Source organism: Diadema setosum, chromosome 5 (genome assembly GCF_964275005.1).
Source record: "Diadema setosum chromosome 5, eeDiaSeto1, whole genome shotgun sequence".
In the NCBI taxonomy this organism is placed as follows: domain Eukaryota; kingdom Metazoa; phylum Echinodermata; class Echinoidea; order Diadematoida; family Diadematidae; genus Diadema; species Diadema setosum.
The window spans coordinates 15,354,640-15,379,260 of NC_092689.1; the positions used below are offsets into that span (position 1 = coordinate 15,354,640).

General features: G+C 39.4%; 1 protein-coding gene across 1 annotated transcript in view; it reads left to right on the forward strand.

The window, feature by feature from the left end:
* The first annotated feature begins 467 nt into the window (after window positions 1-467).
* Window positions 468-24,621, forward strand: part of LOC140228553 (alpha-mannosidase 2C1-like) — a 30,348-nt gene continuing 6,194 nt past the window's right edge. The window contains exons 1-18 of the mRNA XM_072308786.1: window positions 468-634; window positions 5,492-5,588; window positions 6,900-6,994; window positions 8,128-8,305; window positions 8,823-9,012; window positions 9,445-9,551; window positions 10,282-10,485; window positions 11,131-11,247; window positions 11,951-12,046; window positions 12,585-12,676; window positions 13,402-13,579; window positions 14,178-14,345; window positions 15,532-15,618; window positions 16,528-16,669; window positions 17,364-17,547; window positions 18,526-18,633; window positions 21,645-21,798; window positions 23,909-24,052. Coding sequence (XP_072164887.1) covers window positions 468-634; window positions 5,492-5,588; window positions 6,900-6,994; window positions 8,128-8,305; window positions 8,823-9,012; window positions 9,445-9,551; window positions 10,282-10,485; window positions 11,131-11,247; window positions 11,951-12,046; window positions 12,585-12,676; window positions 13,402-13,579; window positions 14,178-14,345; window positions 15,532-15,618; window positions 16,528-16,669; window positions 17,364-17,547; window positions 18,526-18,633; window positions 21,645-21,798; window positions 23,909-24,052 — 2,508 coding nt within the window. The remainder of the gene's footprint in view (window positions 635-5,491; window positions 5,589-6,899; window positions 6,995-8,127; window positions 8,306-8,822; window positions 9,013-9,444; window positions 9,552-10,281; window positions 10,486-11,130; window positions 11,248-11,950; window positions 12,047-12,584; window positions 12,677-13,401; window positions 13,580-14,177; window positions 14,346-15,531; window positions 15,619-16,527; window positions 16,670-17,363; window positions 17,548-18,525; window positions 18,634-21,644; window positions 21,799-23,908; window positions 24,053-24,621) is intronic.

Consider the following 24,621-nt stretch of genomic DNA (forward strand, 5'->3'; position numbering starts at 1 on the left):
AGACTGTAACTTGTATGGCAAGTGAGTATCAACAGGTTGTGTGTTTGTTTGTTTCCTTTCCTCTCATGGTCATATTTTGCATTTGTTGCAGTTAATGCAAATGATATGAATAGATGTGCAGTACAAAACTTACTCATTAAAAATGTGTTTTTTGTCGGCACAGTTTTTGTATTCTTATATGTCTTGTATTGCTGACACAAGCAATACATGCATTTCATACAAGAGTCACTCGTACAAAGTCATCTGCCTGTTTGATTGTGTCATATTTTTAATCACACTTTTTTTTTTTCAATTCTTTAGATATATTTAAAATATTTTAATTTGTGTTTATTTTTCAATGTCAGATGAACCATATCATCCACTGCAGATTTCAGTGGTAATGGAATCAGCCATTTTAAGGCACTAATTGCATGCTTTCAAAGTGGGTTTTTAGCTGTGGCTGAATCCATTAATTATCCTGCTAAAATATGCATTTCAGGCTCTACCCGGCAAAGCATCCGATTCACATCACACACAGGAAAGTCAATGGTCGAGTGACCTACCAAGAAGCAACGAGAGAGTGGAGCTCTGCACCAATCAATGCGCAGAATTCCCCAGTCAATGAAGTTTCAGTAGGCTCTTCCTATGGCCCCACGTAAGTACAAAAAGGTGAAGATTTCGGGCGAAGGTCTTATGTGAATGTTGTGAATTAGTACAGTCTGCTATGTCGAAATATTGGGTCCCGTGAGATTTTCGTGCCAAAATTGATTTTTTAAGCTAACTTGGTCAATTTGGGGGTGCTGAATCCAAAAAACTTTGGTTCCATTTTTTCCGACCACGTCTTCAGCCGCCATTTTGAATTTCAAAATGACCGCCATAGCAAACTGTAATTTGACCCAATTCTCATAATGTGAGCATCATAGAAGGTTCAAATTTGATGCAAAAAGCATGTTTATGATGTCAGGCATTCTGATGCACCATTTTCTGATACCGTAGATAGTTTTGATACAGTTTTTTGGCAGCCATCTTGAAATTCAAAATGGCCTCCATTGCTAAATATATTTTACCTATATCTAAGGTTGTAAGCATTATGGAAAGTACAAATTTGGGGCAAAAAGCATGCCTGTGATGTCAGACAAGCTATACATTTTGTTTTATTAATGATGGATCATTTTCATTGGCGGCCATCTTGAAATTCAAAATGGCCACAATAACAAATGTAATTGGGCCTGTACCTCACATCGTATACATTGTGCAAGGTTCTAATTTGGGGCAAAGAGCATGCGTATGCTATCAGACATTCTGAAACATCTTTTTCTGAAACGATGGTTCATTTTGATATTGAAGGTGGCCATCTTGAAATTCAAAATGGCCGCCATACCAGAACGTATATTTTGACCCATAACTCATGTTGTAAGCAATAAAGAAAGTTCACATTTCGGGCATAAACTGGGTTCATGATGTTGACCATTCAGATGCACTTTTTCCCTCCCTTAAATTGCAGATCACTATCGAGGCGGTCATCTTAACATTCAAAATGGCTGCTTTTCAGCTAATATCTCTGGTTACAAGCAACTTTTAGACATATGAATGGTGGTGGCGTATGGTGGCGTACAGTATACATTCTTTTAAAAAACACACATAGGGCCTATACATTCTGTAATAATGGATTATTCGCATTGGCCGCCACTCTTGAAATTCAAGATGGATTTCGACCATATTTGGTGCTGTAAGATCTGTAACTGCAAACCCAAGCATGCTGGAACACTCATGTGTAAGTCAATCACTTCAGTGAATTGCGTAGGCGGGACTGCTTCCTGTCCTGTAGGTACACTGCCATGTTGAAATGCAAAATGGCTGCCATGGGAAACATTACTTTAAAAGCATTGCGTTTGGGTAAAAATTGTGAATGGGAAATCATGTGATTCTGACGTCAAAACAAATGAATTTTAAAAGAACCTCTTAATAGCTGTGTCTGTTAGTGACTAAATGCCCTATTTAGACGATTTCGTTGTAGAGTTTACAACATTAGCCCTACATTCTAAAAATTCATGGGAAAGTCACTTAGATAGATAATGTCTTCTAGGCTCATTCCCTGCATATGTTTTTGAAGTCACCGCACTTTGAGGCTGTACACAAGGGAGAATTGGTTCTATAAAATTCTTCCAGAAACAGTGACTTTTGCATTTCTTGCTATGAGCATGATAATGAATTCTGTGGCCACCGTTGGTGTAGGAAGCTCAAAGCATTTAATTGAACATTTTATGCATACCCTCTGGAATTAACTACGATGTAAATATCATATTTCCCTGTAGTAGAGGCACAAATTAGGTTGTGAGAGTTTACGAGCTTTGCTCTCTGGATTTGTTGTATCAAGACTCTACGAGGGTAGAGCGGGAGATTGTCCTGGTTGAAGTCATCTACGCCAAACTTCTGGAAGGCATGCGGAGACTCCAACTCTGCCGTTTTCAACGGGAGATCTCCCACCGAAAACCCATTTTTACAAAATCTCCTGTTCTCCCGCTTGAGATTTGATTTCTCCCGCCCTGGCTCTGTGTCTCCCGGTGGAAAGGATTTCTTACTTATTGCTGTCGTATGTTGCAAAAATAAGCCTTAGATAGCACGAGAGAGCATCTAGAACCCTAGGAACTTTGCGCTTCGTACACATCAACTTGGAGTCTCCCGTTTGCTAGGGGTTTCGGGCGGGAGAATCTCCAGATCAGAACATGCTTTGGGTTGGGGTCTCTGCCGCATGGACTGTGTCATTGCACATTCTGCATGATTCCAGGTTTAGATACTTCTTGGTCCATCTGCTCTTTGAGACATCCTCAAATTTTCAACTTCAGCCAGCACCAGTAGAAGACATGAAAAAGCAGACGTTTGTTTTTTTCGCAACGAACTGCAGAACATAATCTCTCAATAATGTAAATTGTACTTTTATCATTTCCTTTTCCAGTGATGGAGCAGATATCATGCAATCCAGTAAGTAAAGCAAACTTACAAGATCCATGAGGAGAATTGAAATGTCAGTGTCTACATAATAATCATCAATATCTCTGATTATCCCGTTGCTCTTGAGGTAGCATCTATATACAATGGAATGAGGCTATCTATTTCCTCGTTGTGAGTGACGGGTGACAGCTCCCATGGCATCTTTGATGAACCCTTTGTTTCTTTTCTTTCCATGATGTGGTCTCTGTGGCAGATGGAAATGACTGCTCAGTATTTCAACTTTCAGGCTGATTATATGGCTCAGTTTTGTGGGTTTCTAAGGCATGGGTATGGAAAATGAACCTTTGTTAGTGAGAATGAGAAGGCCATGAAATTATGAGATGAAGAGTGATTGTGGAATTACTGAGAACTTATACCTTCCGATAATTGTATCGTTCAGCAATGACTGGATAATGACAAGTCTATCGAACTATAGAGCCAGTAGAAATGTTTTGAGAAGTTGGTGATCCTCTTAAGCTTAATGACTTTGGATCCAATCTTACATGGTGTATTTTAATTGCACGAGTTGAATGTCTGCCCTTTTTCATACTATCCCAGAGATTAATATATTTTTATTCTCCTAGATACAAATTCTTAGTACAGAACATGAAAACTTCCCTTTTCATCTCTTTCGAGAAAAATCCCCCTTGAATGTTTCCGATAGCTGATTGCCAAACACCACATTCATCAGCTTCAAGGCAGTGACAATTTTTGAGATTACCCTCATGTTGTGGTGTTCTAAATTGTGGAGGAATTCTGATGCATGCAAAGCGCCAAAGAACTGAGCTATTATTGCTCCTTTGTTGTTTTAGAAACATTGGCTGTACAGCAGTAAGCATATTGGAAGTCTTAATAATTGAAGATGACCCACTCAAAGGCAATCAGGAAAAAGCCTACTCATTCCTTATTCATTCTGTATTATTCCAGAAATATATCTAGTGTCTAGCAAATCTTGTTTCAGTTTGTGGCCAACAAACAAGCTTGTGAATGGGATGCCTGTTATGGTGACCATGGCATTTCTTGCCATTGGCCATTGCGAGACTTTTCCTTGTTTGTCTTCATTTTCTCGAGGCAGCATCAAGTTTTTGAAGATCACCTTCAGTTGTATCAATGCTTACTTTTGTACAAATATTTTATTGACTGGGCTTAAATATAATCATTAACGAGGTTCCACGATGCAAAATAATGTGTTCCCTGAGAGGCAAAAACAAACCGCTTTAGCGTGCAGTTCGCAAACCGCATATACCCGCCTGGCTATATGGGATGTAACGCTTACACGCTTGCCCACATATTGTATGGGACAGTGGTATGCCCCCTCCCCCCATACGCAGTTTTTGGCCCTCAGCATGGCTTGATGACGTCATTGGAACCTCGTCCTTACATTTTGAATTTACGGCGACCATTTTGAATTGAGAGATGGCTGTCAATCTGCTTGACCTGGAAATAAAATTCGGTCTATCTAGAACAATCGTGGCAAATTCATCTAAGCCGCTTACAACAGTACACGGTATAATATGTTTTCTATGGCAGCCATCTTGAATCTCAACACGGTGGCCTGTCTAATGATCCACAATGAGGAAACAGCTGTACTGGTATGTTGGACACCACAAGCATGTGCATTCTTGAAAATTTGATGCTTCTACAATAATTGCAACCTGAGATATGGGTAAAAACGTCATGGCGGCCATTTTGAATTTCAAGATGGCAGCCTACAAACTGTACAAAACAATCCACAATATCAGAAAAAGATATATCAGAGTGTCTGATATCACAACGATGCATTTTGCAACAAATTTGAAGCTTCTACAATGCTCACTTTATGAGATATGGGTCAAATTACAGTTTGCTATGGCGGCCATTTTGAAATTCAAGATGGCAGCCTACAAATTGTATCAAAACAATCCACAATATCAGAAAAAGATATATCAAAGTGTCTGACATCACACTCATGCATTTTGCACCAAATTTGAAGCTTCTGCAATGCTCACTTTATGAAATATGGGTCAAAATACAGTTTGCTATGGTGGCCATTTTGAAATTCAAAATGGCGGCTGAAGACGTGGTTGGAAAAAATGGAACCAAAGTTTTTTTAATTCAGCACCCCCAAATTGACAAAGTTAGCTAATAAAATCAATTTTGGCACAAAAATCTCACGGGATTACATAGTAGCCTCTACTAAATGGTGTAACGTGAGAGTTGACATCTGTCCATTACTGCTGAAATTTTAATGGGTCTTGCATGCACTTTTGATCTTTACAGCTTTCATTGAAACAATTTTTTTTTCCTTTGGCAGGTAAACAAAATGAAAACTATCAAAAGATGCAATGTCAAAGTGCTTACATGATCCAATGAGTTTGCTGACAGGATAGTTGACACCATTTCATGAAGCCATTTCACCAATTTTATTACCCCTATCGACACTGCATGGCATATTTTACTTCAATCGCAGCCTGCTGCATTAGATACCCCCATTATGTGAACTGTCCTACACAGGAAGTTATCACTGATCTCTGTCAAACAGGTGGGCTACGCACTGGTTCAGACTCCAGATCGAGATCCCTGATGATTGGAGAGACAAAGAAGTGCATCTACTGTGGAACTCCAGCTCAGAGGCAATGGTAGGCCGTTATATAACAAATACAATGTAGCACACATGTTCTGATGAGACCTGCACAATAATATAGCAGATGTGTCAGGGATATAACTGGGGGAATGTGGAATTGCATGCATTTGTCAACACTTAAGGCCATGGGGATAATGTGGGTTAAAGGCTACTGTAAAAGGAGGAATGTTCACATGCATTTTAGTTTCGCGAATTTTGCGAGCGCCAAGATTTGCAAAATTAAAATGCACGCAAAAGTTCTTGTCTACACTATATGCATTGAATGCCAGTGGCAATTCGCAAAAATTTCATGCCGCAAAAGAGGCCGCCAGCTCAATTCGCAAAAATTTCATGCCGCAAATATATCATGTTTTACAGTAATGGGGAAAACGGGACTTTGATGGTGGAATTGTAGACATTGTGTATTTGAGGTCCATGGTCGTCGATCCATGGACACTGTGGACAGACCCCTGATTAGTGTATGTGTGAACATGAGCTCACTTGCCTTTCACCATTCATTGTCCCCATGTAAAAACAGCAAGATCTGAAGATGCTTCACCCTATGTCAAACACTTTTCTTGAAGAAAAAAAAAAGAAGTATGTGCCTGTGCCAGAAAAATCCCACACAAACTTTGATACAAGATAGCATAATGGAAAAAGATTAGAGCATGCTTTTGCCCAAAAAATCCTGAACAAAAATTTTGATACTGGACATCTTAGTGGAAAAAGGGGTAAAGCCTTTACCTCACAAGTTGTAGTCAAGTTTATATCTGGCTGAGCTTGTGGACATTGAGACTGAAAATGTATTTGTGATCACCGCTTTTGTCGCAATTTTATTAATGAGAATATGGTTAATCCTTTACCCCAGACCATTAGCAATTCTCTACTACTGTAAAAGTAGAAATTTTTGCAGTGTGGAAATTTTCGCACATTTTGTGCAACCAGAAAGTAGCGCGAAAACAAAAGCACGCGAATATTTTTGCTTGCCATATGTTCCAGTAGTTGATATCTTGATTCGCAGAATTAAAAACATGCAAAAATCTTCTTACCCAGCTGAGCGTGAAAAATTAGACGTGCAAAAATGTCTACTCTTACAGTATTGAGGGCCAAGTTTTCTCAACCCGAAGATCTTTACTGAAGCCGAATTCCTGTACACACATCAGGCTTCCCAGAAGGACTTATAAACGTGCAGCTACAAACGTTCTGTTGTGTATGATGCTGCATATATTTTTGCTCGTACTGTGTGTGTACACAATAAACAAGCTTAAAGCAAGCATGCTTAAAGCAAGCATTTGCAAGGAAAGCTGATGTTTTCTGTCCATGGTAGGTGTGGAGTGAGTATGGTGAACCACTGCAAGGGCTGAACAAGGATGACCGAACCAGCTTCATACTGACCAGAAAACACACACCTGGCCTCCCAGGGTGAGTGATTGAGAGGTCCTCTTGTGTTTTTCTGGTTTCTGAATGATACAGTATTCCATCAATGCTTCCAATTAAATCTCACAGTTTCCCTGTATTTGATTGCACACAGCGGTTAATTCCCACTTATTTGTAATTTCTCATATCTAAAGCAGTACCTATCCTATCAATATGAATCCACAGGCAAAGAGCTTTAGAATAGCTGCAGTTTGATGAAGCAAAGAAACAAGAAACCTCTGACTGCTTTAAGACAACGCTACACACTGGCATTGGTCCGATGGTCCAGGACCAGTAAAAATCAGTGTTGGACCAGTAACTTTCTCAGGAATAGACCAGTAAAAAATGGAAAAACTGGGTACCTACTGGTCTGACTGACCGGTCGGACCTATAGAAAATATGGGTTAGTGTGCAGCCCTGTTTAAGGGATACTGTAATGTTCATCAAACATCAGCAGTTGGATTTCCATCATTTACAATGAGTCCAGGGATGCCAAGTTCAAAAAAAATTTATGAGTGAGATTTTCATGACTCAGCATCTCGGCATGCGAATGTGCGTGCGAGCGAGGGTGTGGAAGGGGTTTTTCCCCCCTGTGGCCTCCCACGGTAGGGAGCTTTTTCAATTTTTAGCTCTTAATGGTGCGATCAGGTGCATACTTAAGTGACTATTTTTTACTTATTTTGAAAGACAAAAGGGAAATATACCTTCAATTGCAACTATCACTTTAATCTTTTGAGCTATGCTCATTATTATAGCCCCAAGTTGCAGACTTCGCCCGATGCATGAGAAAAATGGGTGTCATGCGTGAGATCATGAGATGGCCCCTAAATGCTTGAGTCTCACGCAGAATGCGTGAGACTTGGTAGCTCTGTGAGTCACAATTATCTATTTACTCAAATTACTATGCAAGTCTGCTCAAAGGATTGCAAAACATACTAGCTGTTTTTTGCTGCTTTCATTTTGCATAGCCTTTCTGTCAGTGCTTTGAACACTTACCAACAAAGTACACTCCCACCACTTCTCTGGATGCCTCAAATGAATTTAATCCTGATACATCTGTTCCACATTGTGGTATGTAGATGTGAGACTCTCTACACATAGGCATTACTTGTCTCCATGTATGACTCTCTGTGTCACAGATTTGGAACTCTCTATATTGAAATGGCATGCAACTCCATGTTTGGAGCTGGGAACAGCCTGATTGGACCACCAGCACCAGATAGGACCTTCACCCTCAGCCAGGCGGAGATTGCTGTCTTTAATCGAGAAGCCTACGAGTTGATGATGGACATTGAGACACTGATAGATATTGTCAAGGTAAGAGGAGTTGTGAAAATTTTATGAACACTGTAGAATAGTTTCACAGCCTTCATGTTTAATAAGAGAAAAATAGGAGGCTTTTAAAAAGTGGACATACAATGTGATTGCTTTTAGTCTTTAAACTTTGTTGATTGCACATTGGCATGATTTTGTGTAGGATTAGGACTTGATATGTCTTGGTAATTGTGTGAAGTCAAATGCCCGTGCGGTGCTCTGTACCATGCTTTCTTGATTTGTGTAAGTGCTCAGTTTTCACATGATTACCTGGTCCAGTACTGACACTGATCTGCTTTTTGTATAGCCATATTATGTGATATGGATGATAATGATGATCTGTATTTTAGCTTTTAATAAGCCAATGATCATGATGTTTAAAAATCTCCATTTCCCCAGCTAATCATATCATTCACAAACTGAATGATTACATAATAAATTCCATGTTTTTTTTATATTAAAGCTTTATTCTATCCATTTTAGTCACCTTTCTTCTTGTCATTATCTGTAAAAATATCAGAACATTCCTGAAGATGACCAACGAAGCTTCCAGGCTCTCTACACAGTAAACAGAATGGTCAATGCCTGCGACACGGACAAGCCTGAGACTTATGTCGCTGCCAGGGAAATATGCCAGAATTTCCTTAACCAGAGGAATGGGGATGGAGTTCACAACGTCCACGCCTGTGGCAACGCGCACATTGATTCTGGTAGAGATTACCAGTCAGCTCTTCCATTTCCACTAGGAAATTTTTCCTGCAGAGGGTTATCATTTTTTTTTCTTTTGGTATTTGCTTATATTTTTTTTAGATCTCCATAAATTGCTCTAAAAAAGTACAGGCAAATGTACTGCTGCCATCCAGAAATGACAATGCATATTTACTACATTGTAAACATATCCACATGCTGACCATTCACTTAAATGTATTGAGCGGATATTTCCGTAAAATGAAATGCCTCAAAAAAATTTTCTACAGTGAGAACTTTTCAGCATGTCCATTTCATTAATTCATCAAGAATATTTTATGCTCAGTTATTTTTATTTATTTATTTATTTTTTATTTTTTGTAACCTTGCATTGAATATTCAGTGAGTATGAGGATGAAGGTGTTGCAATACTCTCCCTTCCTCACTATTTTTAGCTTGGTTGTGGCCGTATGCTGAGACGAAGCGGAAAGTGGCGAGAACTTGGGCCAATGTGCTGCGCTTGATGGAGGACTATGAGGACTTCACATTTATATTTTCACAGGTAATCTGATCTGCAAAAATGTGTGCTTTCTTTTAAAGTTAAGTGAGTATATTCAATCAGGATAAAGAGCATGGTAGCTAGTGGGCAAACATTGCTATAATGTGAACTTAATTTTTGTGTACTCTGACTCTATGACAAAGAGAAATTGGTAGCATGAAGACTGTAGGCCTATGCTTTGAAATAGACCAAAATGTCTGTATTATATAAAACAGAACTGAAAAAAAAAACAGATTAAAGGAGAATAATTACAGAAACATGATATGCTAGAAGGGTGGTAAGATGTGAAATGTCATAGCTGTATTTCTTGGATTAGACAAAGCTAGAGTTTCTGAAACCATTCCTCCCCCTCAAAAAAGATGTACATGTTGGACATTTTTTCAGTTTCTTTCAGGAAAGCAGTTTGTTTCATTTCTATCATCAGAGCATGTATGTTTGAGACAAGAAATCATTTTGAAGGGAAAATGTTGTATACAGTATTGGCATGATAAAGCTCAAAAAGTGATAGTACTCATTTTACTGGCACCAGATATCTGTATAGGTGTTTGTGCTTGTTCGAGGTACACTGCATTCTCATACAAGTTTATGACACAGTGATTTCTGTTTAGTTAATCCACAAAGCTGACGTGATAAGCAGAGATCAAAATGTAACCCGTGTCTTTCAGAACAGGTGTTTGTGACATGAACAGCACTAAGGCTCCAATATTGCATTATCTGTTGAACAACCTCCCAGGCTCAGCAGTTTGAATGGGTGAAAACCAACTACCCATCACTGTACTCGAGGGTCAAGGACATGGTCAAGCGAGGGCGCTTCATTCCTGTTGGCGGATGCTGGGTGGAGATGGACGGAAATCTGCCCAGTGGAGAATCTTTTGTTCGACAGCTTCTCTATGGACAGAGGTTCTACAAAGAAGAATTTGGCAGCTATTGCAAAGAGGTGTGAGAAACAAATTAACAGCAGCACATTTCATCAAATATAGATTTTCTAAAAAGATGCTTCACAATAGAGGTTTATCTATTCAAATCAATTTGTTAGAAAAGTTTCAGTGGTATCTCTTCAGTGTTGTTCATTTGTTGACAACATGCAGAATGACTGTGATCACTGTGATTACCTTGAATTTGACAAGCAGGTTGTATGATCAATGGACAGACACTGAGATTTGTACAATCTTTTTTTTTTTTTAGTAAAGATTTCACTCTGAATTGTCAAATTATGTAAAGTGGCTGCATTAGAGTGGATATTTTGTTGTTGTTGCACAAAAATATCACTGGCCTGGCACATCTCATAATCAGTGAGTGCTCGCAAGTGGTCACTCCATTTGTGGAGAGTGGTACTTTCTTTTCACCAACAAAATTCTGCGTTCCTTCCTCTTTTTCTCTGTGGTTCTCCTTGTTTTGATTTTTTTTTTGTCTCTTATTTAATTTTTGTTCTTCTCATGTTCAGTCTTTTGCTTATTTTCTCTCCCCTTTTGATCCATTTTCTCTTCTTGTCTGTTTCTGTCCATCCTCTTGTGTATGACTCTCTCCGTAATTCCTATGTTCTGCCACTACAAAGATTCTGCTGTTCATTACGTTCCTGTAGTTCTGGCTGCCAGATACATTTGGCTACTCGGCCCAGCTCCCACAGATCATGGCGTGTGCAGGAATCAAACGTTTTGTGACCCAGAAGCTCAGCTGGAGCCTCGTCAACAAATTTCCTGTAAGTTGGGGGGGGGGGGGGGAAAGAAGAAGAAGACACAAGAAAGTGAGAGAGAATGAACATTTGTGATCCATGGGCATTTTTATCTTCACATTCAGTAGAATAATTTTCCAGGTAATAACAGTTATTGGGGGAAAAATGGAAAATGCATAAATGAGAAATAATGTTGCAGTACATTGTAGATTTGTTTGAAATGTATCAAACTAAGGAAAAAAAGCTAGCTAGTACAGGGATGAAATAATTAGCACAAGTAATGCAACATTTGTATGACATACATACAAGAATTAATTTTGTATTTTACAAAATCAACTGAATTACTCCTCGTTGAGGGATACTTTGTGTTGAATTAATGATACAACCATCATTCTGCTGGAGTGAATCAGTCTTTTCTGCAACTAACTGTGAGGCACACTGCTGCTGTGATGAATCAAATCTGTGAGCTTGCAATAGCAATATGTGGCCCTGTCAAATTCTCGGCTGTACCTACACATTTCACAATGTATGTTACAGTGAGAGAAAGAATTGTAGTTCATCATAGATATCACATGATGAAAATACAATGTGGAACAAAATGATGGTCCCATATTTCATGAATATTCCTGTATCCAAGCCATTTCATATTTTTGGTGTGCACGTTTAGACTGCATTTGTGTGTTGAAAATAAGGTCCGATATAAGACCTTCTGTTTCCTCTTCATGTACAGCACAATACCTTTTGGTGGCAAGGCATTGATGGTACGAAGTGCCTGGCACACTTCCCACCCACAGACACCTATGGGGCAAATGTCAAAGTTGAAGAGGTGAGATACTTTCCAGCTGATCATATCATTAACTAAAAGTGCCCTAACATGCTTTGATCTTCCCTTTGTGCTGAATTTGCAAGTCTTCCTGTTTAAAGAAAGTCATTGCCAAACTTGTATGTTTGGACTATAACATAGCAACTTAAAGCCCATTACCCCATAGAAATCATTACTATAAGGCTTTTGCGAAACTCCAGTGATTTGTTTTTATGGACAAAAGTTCTTCTTTTCTGTTTGTTCTCTAAAAGAAGAAATTTTGAAGAGAATTGTATACTTGTTGATTGTTAAAGACTTGTGAGCCATGACATAATCTTTGCATCTTATTTGTATATGTTGCAACTAACATCCATCACTGTTTGGTGAAAATTAGTGAACCTTCGAATCCAATTCAACGAAACTTTTGCCATTTCTATAATTTAATTTGATTCCATTACTCAAAGTTGATTTGAGTACGGAGTGGCGTGTCCGCTTTCTGGGGATCTTGCTTTGAGGGGTGCTAACCGTAACAGTCTCTTTAAAATTTGGAAACTTTGACTAGGTGCTGAAGAATTCAAGGAACAACAAGGACAAGGGGAGAGTGAACCACAGCCTGATGCTTTACGGACATGGAGATGGTGGAGGAGGTCCCACGTGAGTAAAATCACGTTTCCTGAAAGCATCAGTGGAATTTGTACTTCCTTAATGCGTAGCATCCACGATAGGCAATTTGATGTTTCATTTCATTTTTTTTTTCCCTTTTATTGCCAAACAGTTTTATGTTGTTTAATTTTGCAGCTAGGCTGGTAAAGGATTTAACTGTGATGGCAACTTTCTCTGTGGCACTTTAAGCAGTCTGATCTTTTGTTTTGATGATATACTTGAGTACTTAACAGTTCTCTGGAGGGGCAAAGTAGCAAAGTATTCCATCGATGTACAAAGTCGTAAGCCCCAGTCAAATAGTCGCTTAAATTGAGCTGTATTTGTCGCGGATAGATACAGATGAGTGGACTTTAGCATGGACTCAGGCATCCACAGGGTCGTAAGTAGATTTAACTGTCTGTGATTTATCCACAGTAACATGCAAAATTTTGGCACCAAGCCTGCAAAATTTTGAATTTGTAAAAATCTCACAGGGAGTCACAATAGATGCAGACTTACACAAGTAACTGTAACTAAACCTAACTATCCGTAATTTGGACACAAACAATCCAGGAAAATTGTTACCTCCTGTTCATTTTTTTGATGCATCACTTGACGCAGAGCATTAAATGACTGATGCGTTACTCGTGCTGATTTCTTTCAGCATCAATGCAAAGCATGAAGCTATTATTGTTGACAAGCATAAGAAGAAAGAAAGAAATGTGTTTTTGTCACAGAAAGGACATGCTTGAGAGAATGAAGAGACTGAAAGACACAAATGGCATCCCCAAGACTAAGCCCTCCACCCCGGACAACTTCTTTGAAGCCATCGAGGCAGAGTCAGACCAGCTGTGTACATGGCAGGGAGAGCTGTACCTGGAACTCCATCAAGGAACGTTCACCACACAGGCAGAGGTAGGGTGATCTTGTGTTGTTTTGTTTTGTTTGTCTCTTTTTTTTTTTAAAAGCACATATATTTTGGGGATGTTGGAGGTGGATTGGACATGTCTTGGACATGTCTTATGAATGGCCGCAAACTCCATTCCTAGAGTGGCTCTTCGTTGGACACCGGAAGGGAAAAGAAGACGTGGCAGACCCAAGCAGACATGGAGGAGAACAGTAGAGGGTGACAGTCCTGGGCTTCTCTCCAGAGGATGACCAGCTACAGAGACGGGTGGAGAGCCTTTGTCTCTGCCCTACATGCCAGGGGGCTTAAAGGGTTGACCTTATCTGATATTTTTGGGATGTTCTCACTTTATTTTGATCTATTTTGTTCTGTTTTTATAGTCTCAGAACTCATTAAATGTTTCCATTGCGTAGTAAAAGTCTGTGTCCTTCAAACATCTAGGACGCTTTTGCTCAAGCCACAAGAATGGAATGTATAGCTTGATGTGTATCTGTGAGCTTTATAGATCTTCTCTGTAGCAGTTTTGTTGGGTAGATCTACCAGCTATTTACATCCTTCTCCGTATTGATAGTACTTGTGTCTGTTTCTCACCCTACCTTTACTCAGATCAAAAGACTGAACCGCACGCTGGAGAATAAGTTTCGTCTGGTGGAGTTCCTCTTAATGCTCTTCCAGGGAAGTGAGGTTCCTCGTCAGAGCGACATCTCGGCCAAGTGGCGCCGTCTGCTCCTACATCAGTTTCATGACGTCCTCCCTGGGAGCTGCATCAGAGAGGTGAAAGGTCACCGTTTGTTTCACTCTGATTGGCTTTCACATTTAGAAGAACTTGGTTTATTAACACGTTTCTGAACACCTCTCATCGTAATATAGAGTTGTTTTTTTTTTTTTTTTTTTTCAAAGTCTGAATGCAAAGTTAAGTCATATTTTTCCTAAACACATTTCTAAAATCATGTTTGGTCAGTTGTTGTCAGGAGGTGCTTTCCAACCCAATTTTGGTCATTTTTGGGTTGCTGCATATAGGCATTTACGCTTGCATGCACAGTTGTAGCTGTTTTGAGAGTGTGTTTTTCAATGACAAGCCGTTGACTTTGTGACACAGCTGCTGTATGGAATGTCCTTTGCCGTTACAAGTCATCAGGGGGATTCATTCATTTGTCGGAATGGTTGGATGCTTGAAGTGCGATATGCCAGCTTAGAGAATATATTGAATTGTTCACTAAGTAAAAAGCATATAAACTTTGTAATGCTGCATTTGGAGAATTGGTATAAGCTCAGACTATTGTTGTGTCTACTATTTTCCTATGAACGTCGGATCATGATATGAGATAACTTTAAAGGACAAGTCCACCTTTGTATATCTGTGGATTGAGTGAATGCAACAATATGAGTAGAACACTTCAGTGAAAGTTTGTGGAAAATCGGACAAGGTGTTCAAAAGTTATGAATTTTTAAAGTATCTGCGCGGTCACTTCTGGATGAGAAGACTACTACAGTGTTTGATGTCACATGAGTATTAAAAAAGGAAATTATAAAGAGAATTTCGCAAAATTTTTTTATTTTTTTTTTTTTAAGTGCAAATTTCCTCAACTTGCCATTGACATATGTTAAGGGTAATATTATTTCCCTTGCCTTCTATCTGAAAGAGGCAAGTTGCGTTTTATTATGCGAGAAAAGTGAAAATGTGTTAAATTCTCTTTATATTTTCTTTATATCATTCTACATATGACATCACAAGCTGTAGTAGTCTTCTCATCCAGCACTGACTGAGCAGCAACTCTAAAAATTCAAAACTTATGAACAAATTGTCCGATTTTCCTCAAACTCTCACTGATGTGTTCTGCTAATACAGCTGCATTCACTTAATCCACATGTCTATGAAGGTGGACTTGTCCTTTAACTTACCAATTCTCATCTGTCATCTGCATGTTCACCCTGTGATTGTTTTTTTCTGTGTAACAAGGTGGTGGAGGATGCTACGACAGACATGAAAGCTCTCATGGCGGAACTGGAGTTTGACACCAAGACTATCTTGACAGCCATGGCCAAGGTGAGACTTTGGGCATCTTGTCACTATGAGTGACTATACCACAAGAGACATATCAAGATATCCTACAAAAAATAAAGGGGCTGGTAAAATTATTTGCAGAAATTTTCTGTAGGTTGCAATTGTATGATTTGAATGCATTCATGTTCCCAGAGTCAGAACCACAGTAAGAATTCATGTACCAAAAGGTGAGATATAAGCAGTTTCCACCTGAATGTTTTTTTTATGATATTAAGCAGATTTTTTTTTTTTCCCAACACAAATGTTTTTTTTTTTTTTTGTGTTGCATTTGATTTCATATAGCATACTAAGTGTGTGCAATTTTCCCATTTTTAACCTAAATATGATTTTTGTCTTCAAGATGTGTTTTTGAATGGCATAATGATAGCAGGAACGTTTTCACTGTGCATGAGTGTATTTTCTAATCTGCATGGGGTGGTAGTCCTATTTTAGTGAATTTTTGTGTATCCAGTATCAAAATGACAAAACTTTGATGGGAAAAACATCTCCCTGTTCTTTGATCAGAGGCAAGAGTTGATTGTTCCAGGCTGAGAATTGACAGTACCAAGATCTATGAAGAAACCGGCTTACCATTCATATTCTACTTTTGTACAAACCCTTGTAACAAAGGTTGATCCTAACAACAGGAAAGATTCCTCAGGCTTCCTAACACAACACCAATCAATGAATACAAATTGGTTTCCAAGTGTGGGAAATATCTAATCAGAGACAAAAAAGTGAATGTCTTATTGCTAGATCGTCTGTGAAACTATCTCTGCATTTATGTACACTTGTAAACTGGCATTTTCCCATGCATATTTCATATTATTCAAATAAAAATGACGATGACAACACATACATACACGCACACAATTTAAAACATATTGCTTCATTAATCTGTTTTCACCTTAGGCCTTTTCAGTGACCGGTTATGTATCTGGAAATTCAAAGGTCATCTGCAATACATGTAGCTGGGACCGCCTTGAGGTCATCTCGCTCTCCTATGATTTGCAGGAATATGGCTCAAGTCCTGGCCAAGACTGCAAAAATCTTGGTGAGACAATCATTGATTTGAGTGGTATTTGTGAAGACAGCATATGAACGATAGTAACTTGTTCCATGCTGAATTCTGAAATGCCCATAAACTTAATACGCAGGCCACCAGGGTCCCGTATAGAATGGGTTAAAGGAGACCTCCGGATGATTTTCAGACTTTTACATTTGAACAACTATAAATTAGTTATACTGAGTACAGAGTTTCAGAATTTATAGTGATTGGGGTAAGGAATAAGAGTGTTTTCAAAATGTATAACAAATTGCAATAAACAAGGATGATGACATGGCAGCCTCACCACAAGAATGCATGACTTAGGGCTGAAGGAAGCATAACAAAAGAAGAAGGCATGCATAGATTCTACACAGGTAAGCGGTGTTGTAATGGAATTACAGTGCTACATTTCTGAAATATGTGAGGCTCCTATGTCATCAACACTGTTCAGTGTAATTTGTGTAAGATTTTTCAGAGTAGTGGTTTCTCTACTGAAGGACCAAAATAAATTCCAGAACTCTATACTATATCAGAACATGCAGAAATTTGGCAGAGGAAATAGAAATCTATTTTTTTCCCCCCTTACCATCAAAAGTGCGTGTAGCTCCTTTTGGAAAGGAACTCTTCATTCAAGTATCTCTCTGATTTTGATGTATGAATGTTGGCAGCCTCAAACTTTTGTCTCTCTTATCTGTTGCAGCAATGGTGACCATCCCGGCCATGTCGATGAAGAGTGTTCAGAGTTGTCAGGTAGAGGAACCCTGTGCCGGAGCCAAAGTGGAGAGCACTGCAGATGGGTACAGACTGTCCAATGAGCACATGGTGGCCTCCATAGATCACTTTGGAAGGATTATTCAAATCCGCCTCACCAAGGAGGACACACCGTGAGTATGGTGTAGAATGCATGAATGATCAGAGTGAAACCCTATCACTAAGGATTAAAAAAAAAAAGAAAAAAAAAATGAGCCCTCTTCTGCCGTGTAGTGAACAATCTATGTAGCTGTCATTTACAAGTGTTGCCTATTAGCTTGTCTCAATATTAAGATAATTCCAAGAGCTGAAAGTGGAATTCATTACAGTGAAGCTTAGAGCAGACAGACTCAGATCACAAAGGACCTCACCTAATTACACTAAGTCCTGGGGGAACTCAGAGACTCCAACTCTCCCGCTTTTGGTAGGAGATATCCCCCTTTGATGCCGTTTTCACAAAATCTCCCACTCTCCCGCTCTAGCTATGTGTGTCCCACGCAAGACATATTTTCTCCTGCTTGAAATCTATCTTTCTCCCAGCGAACTTTAGTTTTGTCATGTATGGTATGTTGAAATTACGGAGAGCTTCCAGGACCCATGAGGATGGGCCCCGAGTATACTCGGGCAGAGGTCAATGGGAAATGCATGTTACAGCAAAATCAGCCCATCCTCAGCGGGTTAAGCAGGCCCCTGACCCTAGCCGCAATTGATGTTGTTCTTTGTGATCGTATTTTGCGCTGGATCAGAGTTTCCAGTTTGCTAGCGGGGTCCAGGCGAGATAATCTCCAGTTCAAGAGATGTTTGGGGTTTGAGTCTCTGGGAACTTTGCAGAGATTAACACTTTTTCCCCCGATAAATGGCAACTCTGAAGCAAACTGTGTAACATTGGTTATTTTAGGTTGGTTTATATTGAGAATAAATCTTAAGATGTTGCCAAATGTCAGTGAGATAGGTGTCTTTCTAAATTTACTGTGTGTGTTATCATTGATGCATCACCAAACTCAGGTCCAGTGTGTTTTTGCCGCTACACAAATCACCATTATCTATTGAAGACATAGTTGTCCGTTGTGATCTATTTGTGATTCACCTGTTTCTACCAATCACCTCACTAGGGACGTCATCCTACCAGGTGGTCACCTGGGCAACCAGTTTGTGGTCTATGATGACATTCCTCTCTTCTGGGATGCGTGGGATGTTATGGACTACCATCTCGAGACAAGGTACAGTACAACCAAATCACAACAAAGCTATGAAAGAGTCTGAAAGAGGTCATTAACCCTTTGTGTGCAATCTCTCCAAACTTAAAGGCATAATTTACCATTTGCAGATGAAACAAAAACCCAGCATTAGTGCTTCAAAATAGTTCTAAAATGTGAGTTAGGGCTAGAAACAACCAATAAAAAAATTTGAATCGGTATTATCGATGTTAAGTATTGTTAAATATACAAAATGTGAACAATAGTTATAATAAGAATGCTTCCAGGCTAAACCGTCTACAGTTCTGGTTTACTAAGAAAAATAGTGATATCTCCTTGTATTTTAGGCTTTATTGCGAAATTTTTGTATGGTAGGATGTTTTGTGATACAACTGACCTATACATATGCATCAAATGTGATATCTTGAACATTTTTAAAATCACTGCTCCCAAAGGTAAACAGGACCTTTAACCCTAAAGGGGCCGGGCTTTTTTTGTGTTATAAGATTTTTTGAAACAATCAATTTCTAATTTTAATTAAGTAATTATGCAAATTAAGCTCAAGGTGATATTTTAGCTTAATTAAAAGCATTGAGAGTCTAATTTTTGATCTGTAAATCTGTTTTAGCATATTCAACAATTGTACATCACAAAAACTTTCAAAACTCATTTCAATTCTTATGTATTTTATTGTTTTCAGAATTTCTTATGTATTTCTCTGTTTTTCAACTTTTGTTTTTTCTTTGTTTTTTCATTGGAAATTGTCACTGACCACTTTTCTACCATAATTAGCACAAAATTAATCAATGAAAGTGATTAATTGTAAAAATAATCAGGTTTTTATGCCTTTCATGACAGAGCACTGTTTTCCATAGGAAATGTACACAAAAACACAAAATTGTGCCCGTTTTGGAGCGACATTCCGTTACAAAAATGGGCGTGGCTTCGCAAAAGTATGCGCGGACGTTGCAAATTTGGTCTCAAAAGTTGCGCGAGACTTGAACGAAGAAAGTCAAGAAGCCTCGCGATGAGGCCTTCTCGCGTTACAGAATTATAGCGCGAAACGTCGAGGGGGGCGGATTCCCCCCCCCGGCCCTTTTAGGGTTAACCTATGGTTGTGAAGTCATCATGTCCACTCAGGTGTAGCAATAGGTCTCAGTCCAACAGGAAATCCAAAGTGACACAATGTTGATTAGGGGGATTACGTAATCTCCATTCATTGACAATGAGGTTGCAGACATCTTGTACCCATTGGCGAACAGTGTACTCCAACATGTGTGCTCAATCAGCAAACAAAGGACAGTAAGAGATAACATTGAGCATGGACCTGGCAACAGGAATGTCCTCCACATCCTGGTCTGGTCCACCACATTCCAGTTTGCTTCCAACTCAACAGAGGTGCAAGTGTTCATATAGAGTTGTGATTTTCTGATGTGTGTGTGTGTGTGTGTGTGTTATAATGTTTGCAAATACGTTGAAATACTACCCACAATTTCAGTTGGCATCTCCCCTCAAAATATGAGAAGTTAGATAAACTGAAGTGACAGTAAATAAGAAATCATATACTGGAAATGGAAAGAAAAGGTACAAGAGTATTCTATAATGTAATTCCACGTCACTTGTAAATAGAATGCCTGCCAACGGTTAATGTTTCCTTGAACCTTGAACCTTGAAGTAGTAATCCCTTTCAGCAGTTTCTTGGAACTATCCCGGGATGGTAGAAGTGTGCATCAGTGAGAGGTGACATGATGAACAGGATGATTTTAAATGTCACTAATGTACAATAAAAGTGATTAAAAGTGGGATTACGTACTTGAGCTTATGGTCATGCCTTCCTATGTATGTAGCTGGGACAATCACATGTGGTAAACATTGAAGTTGACAGTAGTGTATCTTATGAAAGAGGGTGCACTGTGCAAGGAGACGCCGTGTGTGGAGACTATCCCAACCAAGAGCCGAGAACAGCGTTAAGGAAGATGTTGAATACCTGTAGTCCCCATGTACAAACCGAGCAGCAGTTTTCTGCACCTGCTCGAGAGAGTTTACCATTGTTGTTGTGTGTGGGTTCCAGGCCTCTGATGCATATTCTAGTTGGGACCGGACAAGTGCAGTATAGGCTCTGGCCTTTACTTCCTTGGTGCATGGTGATAATGTTCTGCGGAGAAGCCCTAGTGTCTTGCTTGCTCTGTGCCTGATGTTTTGGCAATGCTTGTTCCAGCTCAAGTCATGAGTGATTGTCACTCCCAGGTACTTGTATTCCTGGGCCTTGGGTAATTCCCCCCAAAATGGAAAAATAGTGGTATGGTTTAATTCTTTACACAATCCCTCTTGCAGCAAAGCATTGTAGCAAGTCAGCTTCCACAAATAATTTTCAAATATACAATAATGCAATATTCAAATTTAGGGATATTTCTCTTCAAAGGCCCTAGTCACAAGCTATTCTATTTACCTGTTTTATGTCCAATTCATTTCAATAGTTGGAATACACTGTAGTATCATTTTAATTGTTGTTATGCCCGGCCAGCCTCTTGGAAAATCTCTGGTCATCAGAAAAAGCCCTTTTACAGGTAGGCAAGCAATATGAATATCTAGGGAATGTCATTACAATGAGGTTGCTGTGACTACCGATTTTTCCTCATACTGTAAAAGTTGATATTTTCGCGTGAGTAATTTTTTGCGCTCGGCCGAGTAAGAAGAGTTTCGCGTGTTTTTAATTCCGCGGAATTAAGTCATCAGCCACTGGAACGCATGGCAAGCAAAAATATTCGCGTGCTTTTATTTTCGCGCTAGTTTCTGGTTGCGCGAAATGCGCGAAAATTTCAACACCATGAAAATTTCCACTTTTACAGTAACAGGATTCTCGTAAGCATACTAAAAGGAGACCACCTAAATTCAACTTGTGACTAGCGGCATATCCTCGTATTACCAAAGAGAGCTCGCTCTGACGGGATTTCCCTGTATATCAGTAAACCTGTCTGTAGGTAGTGTTTGTGATATGTGACGTGTGTGGGTATCTTCTTTATCCCCCTTTGCAGGAAGCCCATCACACACTGTATAGCATCAGATATGGAGTCCACCAACCCTCTTCAGGTGTCCCTCAGGGTCTGGCTGAAGATCAGTGAATACAGCTGTATAGAGCAGCAAGTTGTGCTCAGAGCAGCTTCAAAGTACCTGGAGTTCCACACTAAGGTATGTCCATTGTATTGGTCAAAAGCATTCACCAGTGCCGTTCATAAAGAGAGTCTGGCCAACTCGTTTTTTGGCTTATGACTTTTGAAGCCTTTGCTATTGGTCAAAACTGGTCCCGTGATCTTCATGGAGCCATGTCGTTACCAAAGTGCGCTCACACGCAGTGCCCATTGTTCGCTACCCTTTATTTGGCTTGCTTTCATTGTGACGTCCGAGCGTTAAACCTGTAACACGTAATACACCGAGTAATGACATGGCGTCTAATTTAGCTGTTGTCCAGACTCTCTTTATGTATGGCACTGACACACACTATTTGAATGTGATGGGGAGAGGGTGGGGGGGGGGGGGGCATGAGAACCACAGAGAGGCTTTTCAATACAATGGGGGGGGGGGGTATAGATGTGGGAAGATGATTAATAGCAGGGTATTTACCTTCAAAAAAGCATTTTGATCAAAGGGGGTGATATTTCAAGCAACATTTGTACTTTGTGCAGTATCATTGTCATTAGTTACCGCCATAGCATTTTTGTTCTGGTTCAATTCTTCTTCTTTTTTTTATGCCTCCGCCACGAAGTGGTGCCGGAGGCATTATGTTTTCGGGTTTTCCGTCCGTCCGTCCTTCCGTCCGTCCTTCCATCCGTCCGTCCTTCCGTCCTTCCGTCCGTCCTTCCGTCCGTCCGTAATGAATTTTGTGGACAGGGTAACTATCAAAACCTTTTGAGGTATCCTAATGAAACTTGGCATGTATGTGTATTAGGGGGTGAAGTTGTGTCTATCAACTTTTGGGTGCACATGCTCAAGGTCAAAGGTCAAAAGGTCAAGGTCAAATGCATACAATTTCACTATTTCCACCGTATCTATGCAATGCCTGAAGATATTTTCTTGAAACTTAGTGTATACATATATAACCCAATTAAGATTCTCTGGTGAAAGTTTGGGTCATGAGGTCAAAGGTCAAAGGTCAAAAGTTCAAGTAATAATATTAAAACTTCACGTTTTTTCTCTGTACCTTGGAAATAGTTCAAGGTATCTTCATGGAACATAGTATATATACATGAACTGACTAGCACTGATTATCCAGAGAATTTAGGGTTCATGGGGTCAAAGGTCAGGGGTCAAAGGTCAAGGGCAACACTTAAAAATTTTACTATTTTCGTCATGTTTATGCAATGCCAGCAAGATTATTTTTTTCTTTTACACTTGGTGTATGCATGTATAACCTAATAGAAATTCTCTGGAAAGTTTTTTTTTTCGTTTTTGTTTTTGCCTCAAAGGTCAAAAGGTCAAAGATCAAGTGAAAGTGCTGAACTAAGTTTTTCCTCCATATCTCGAAAGTGGCTCAAGTTATCTTGAAACGTACTACATATTTATGCATGTTTTGCCTGACAGTGATTATCTTATGAATTTTAGGGTCAAAGGCCAAATGAAAATGGGAACAATTTACTATTCAATACAGAAATTGCACTTTTTCTCCATACCTTGAAAATTACTCAATGCATAAATGTATGAATGGGTTAAAGTCAAGGTAAAGTCCTTAAATCCCAAATGCATGCTCTCCTATTCATTCAATTAAACCTAGGTCAAGGAAGGTGAACATTCCAACACATTTGTGACAAACTTGTCATTTTAATATCTTGCCAATTTTGTGAAAATGTAATCACACATTGTCCACATGTACTATCTAGACCTATTAGGAGAATCATGCATTATGGCGGAGGCATATCAGTCGCCCTAGCGACAATTCTAGTTTACATTTATTTTTGCTTAGCTGTTACCTCTGACAAGGGTACTATGCATTTGTAGTTATGCGTTTCCTCTAAAAGGCCATTGCATGTATGTGAGCATGTTTGCATGTCTATTTTCACTTCTTTGAAGTGCCTTGGACACTCAAGTGGATAGAGCGCTATATACGTAACCATCATTATTATCAGATTTAATGCTTCCTGTGTGCTATCTTGCCCTTTTTTTTTAGTCCTCCTTATCCATTTGTGCAACTGAAAAAAAAAAATATGAACATTTGATCAAAGATGATAGGAATGGTGTGCATTTAAGTGCGACAACATCTTGGCAATTCAACCAATTCTTACAAAGTACATCTCGCCAAACCCAGGTACACTGGAAGGAGTCTCGCAAGTTCTTGAAGGTCGAGTTTCCGGTCAATGTCCGCTCCCCCGTGGCCACGTATGAGATCCAGTACGGGCACCTGCAGCGGCCCACGCACCAGAACACATCTTGGGACTGGGCCAGATATGAGGTGGGTAACTTACACCTCCTGTCTCTTCCATGCCAGCGTTTAACACTGACTGGTTGCCAATGTGCCAATGACCTCACTGAAGGATATCGTCAGCTGAGAACCAGAAGGGTGCTATTGCATTCTAAGTTTTGAGCATAAATAGAAACAAACAATCTATTCCCATAAATTAAAGTTTACTTAACTGAAAGTGGATAGTTTTATAACATTGTTCCAAATATTGGGTAAAAATAAAAGTGCCCTTGTGGTTATGATTTTTAGCATTTCACTGAAAATGAAAATAATTTCAAATTGACAACATAATGTAAAGGAGATCAAGCTCCACAATGCGATACCAATAACTCAGTTCTCCCCCCCCCCCCCCCGAAAAAAAGAGAAAAAAAAATTGCGATAACGCCCTTCTGGTTCTCAGCTGACGATATATGTCATTGTGTGCACATCTGCATACAATAATTTGTTGGGTCCATACTACACTACCATGTAGTTCTTTTTGGTTCATTGTGGAAGGCTCTTTTCCCATCAGAGTGGGGCCAAAGAAGGGCCATCTTTGACTCCCTCCAACCCTCAAAACA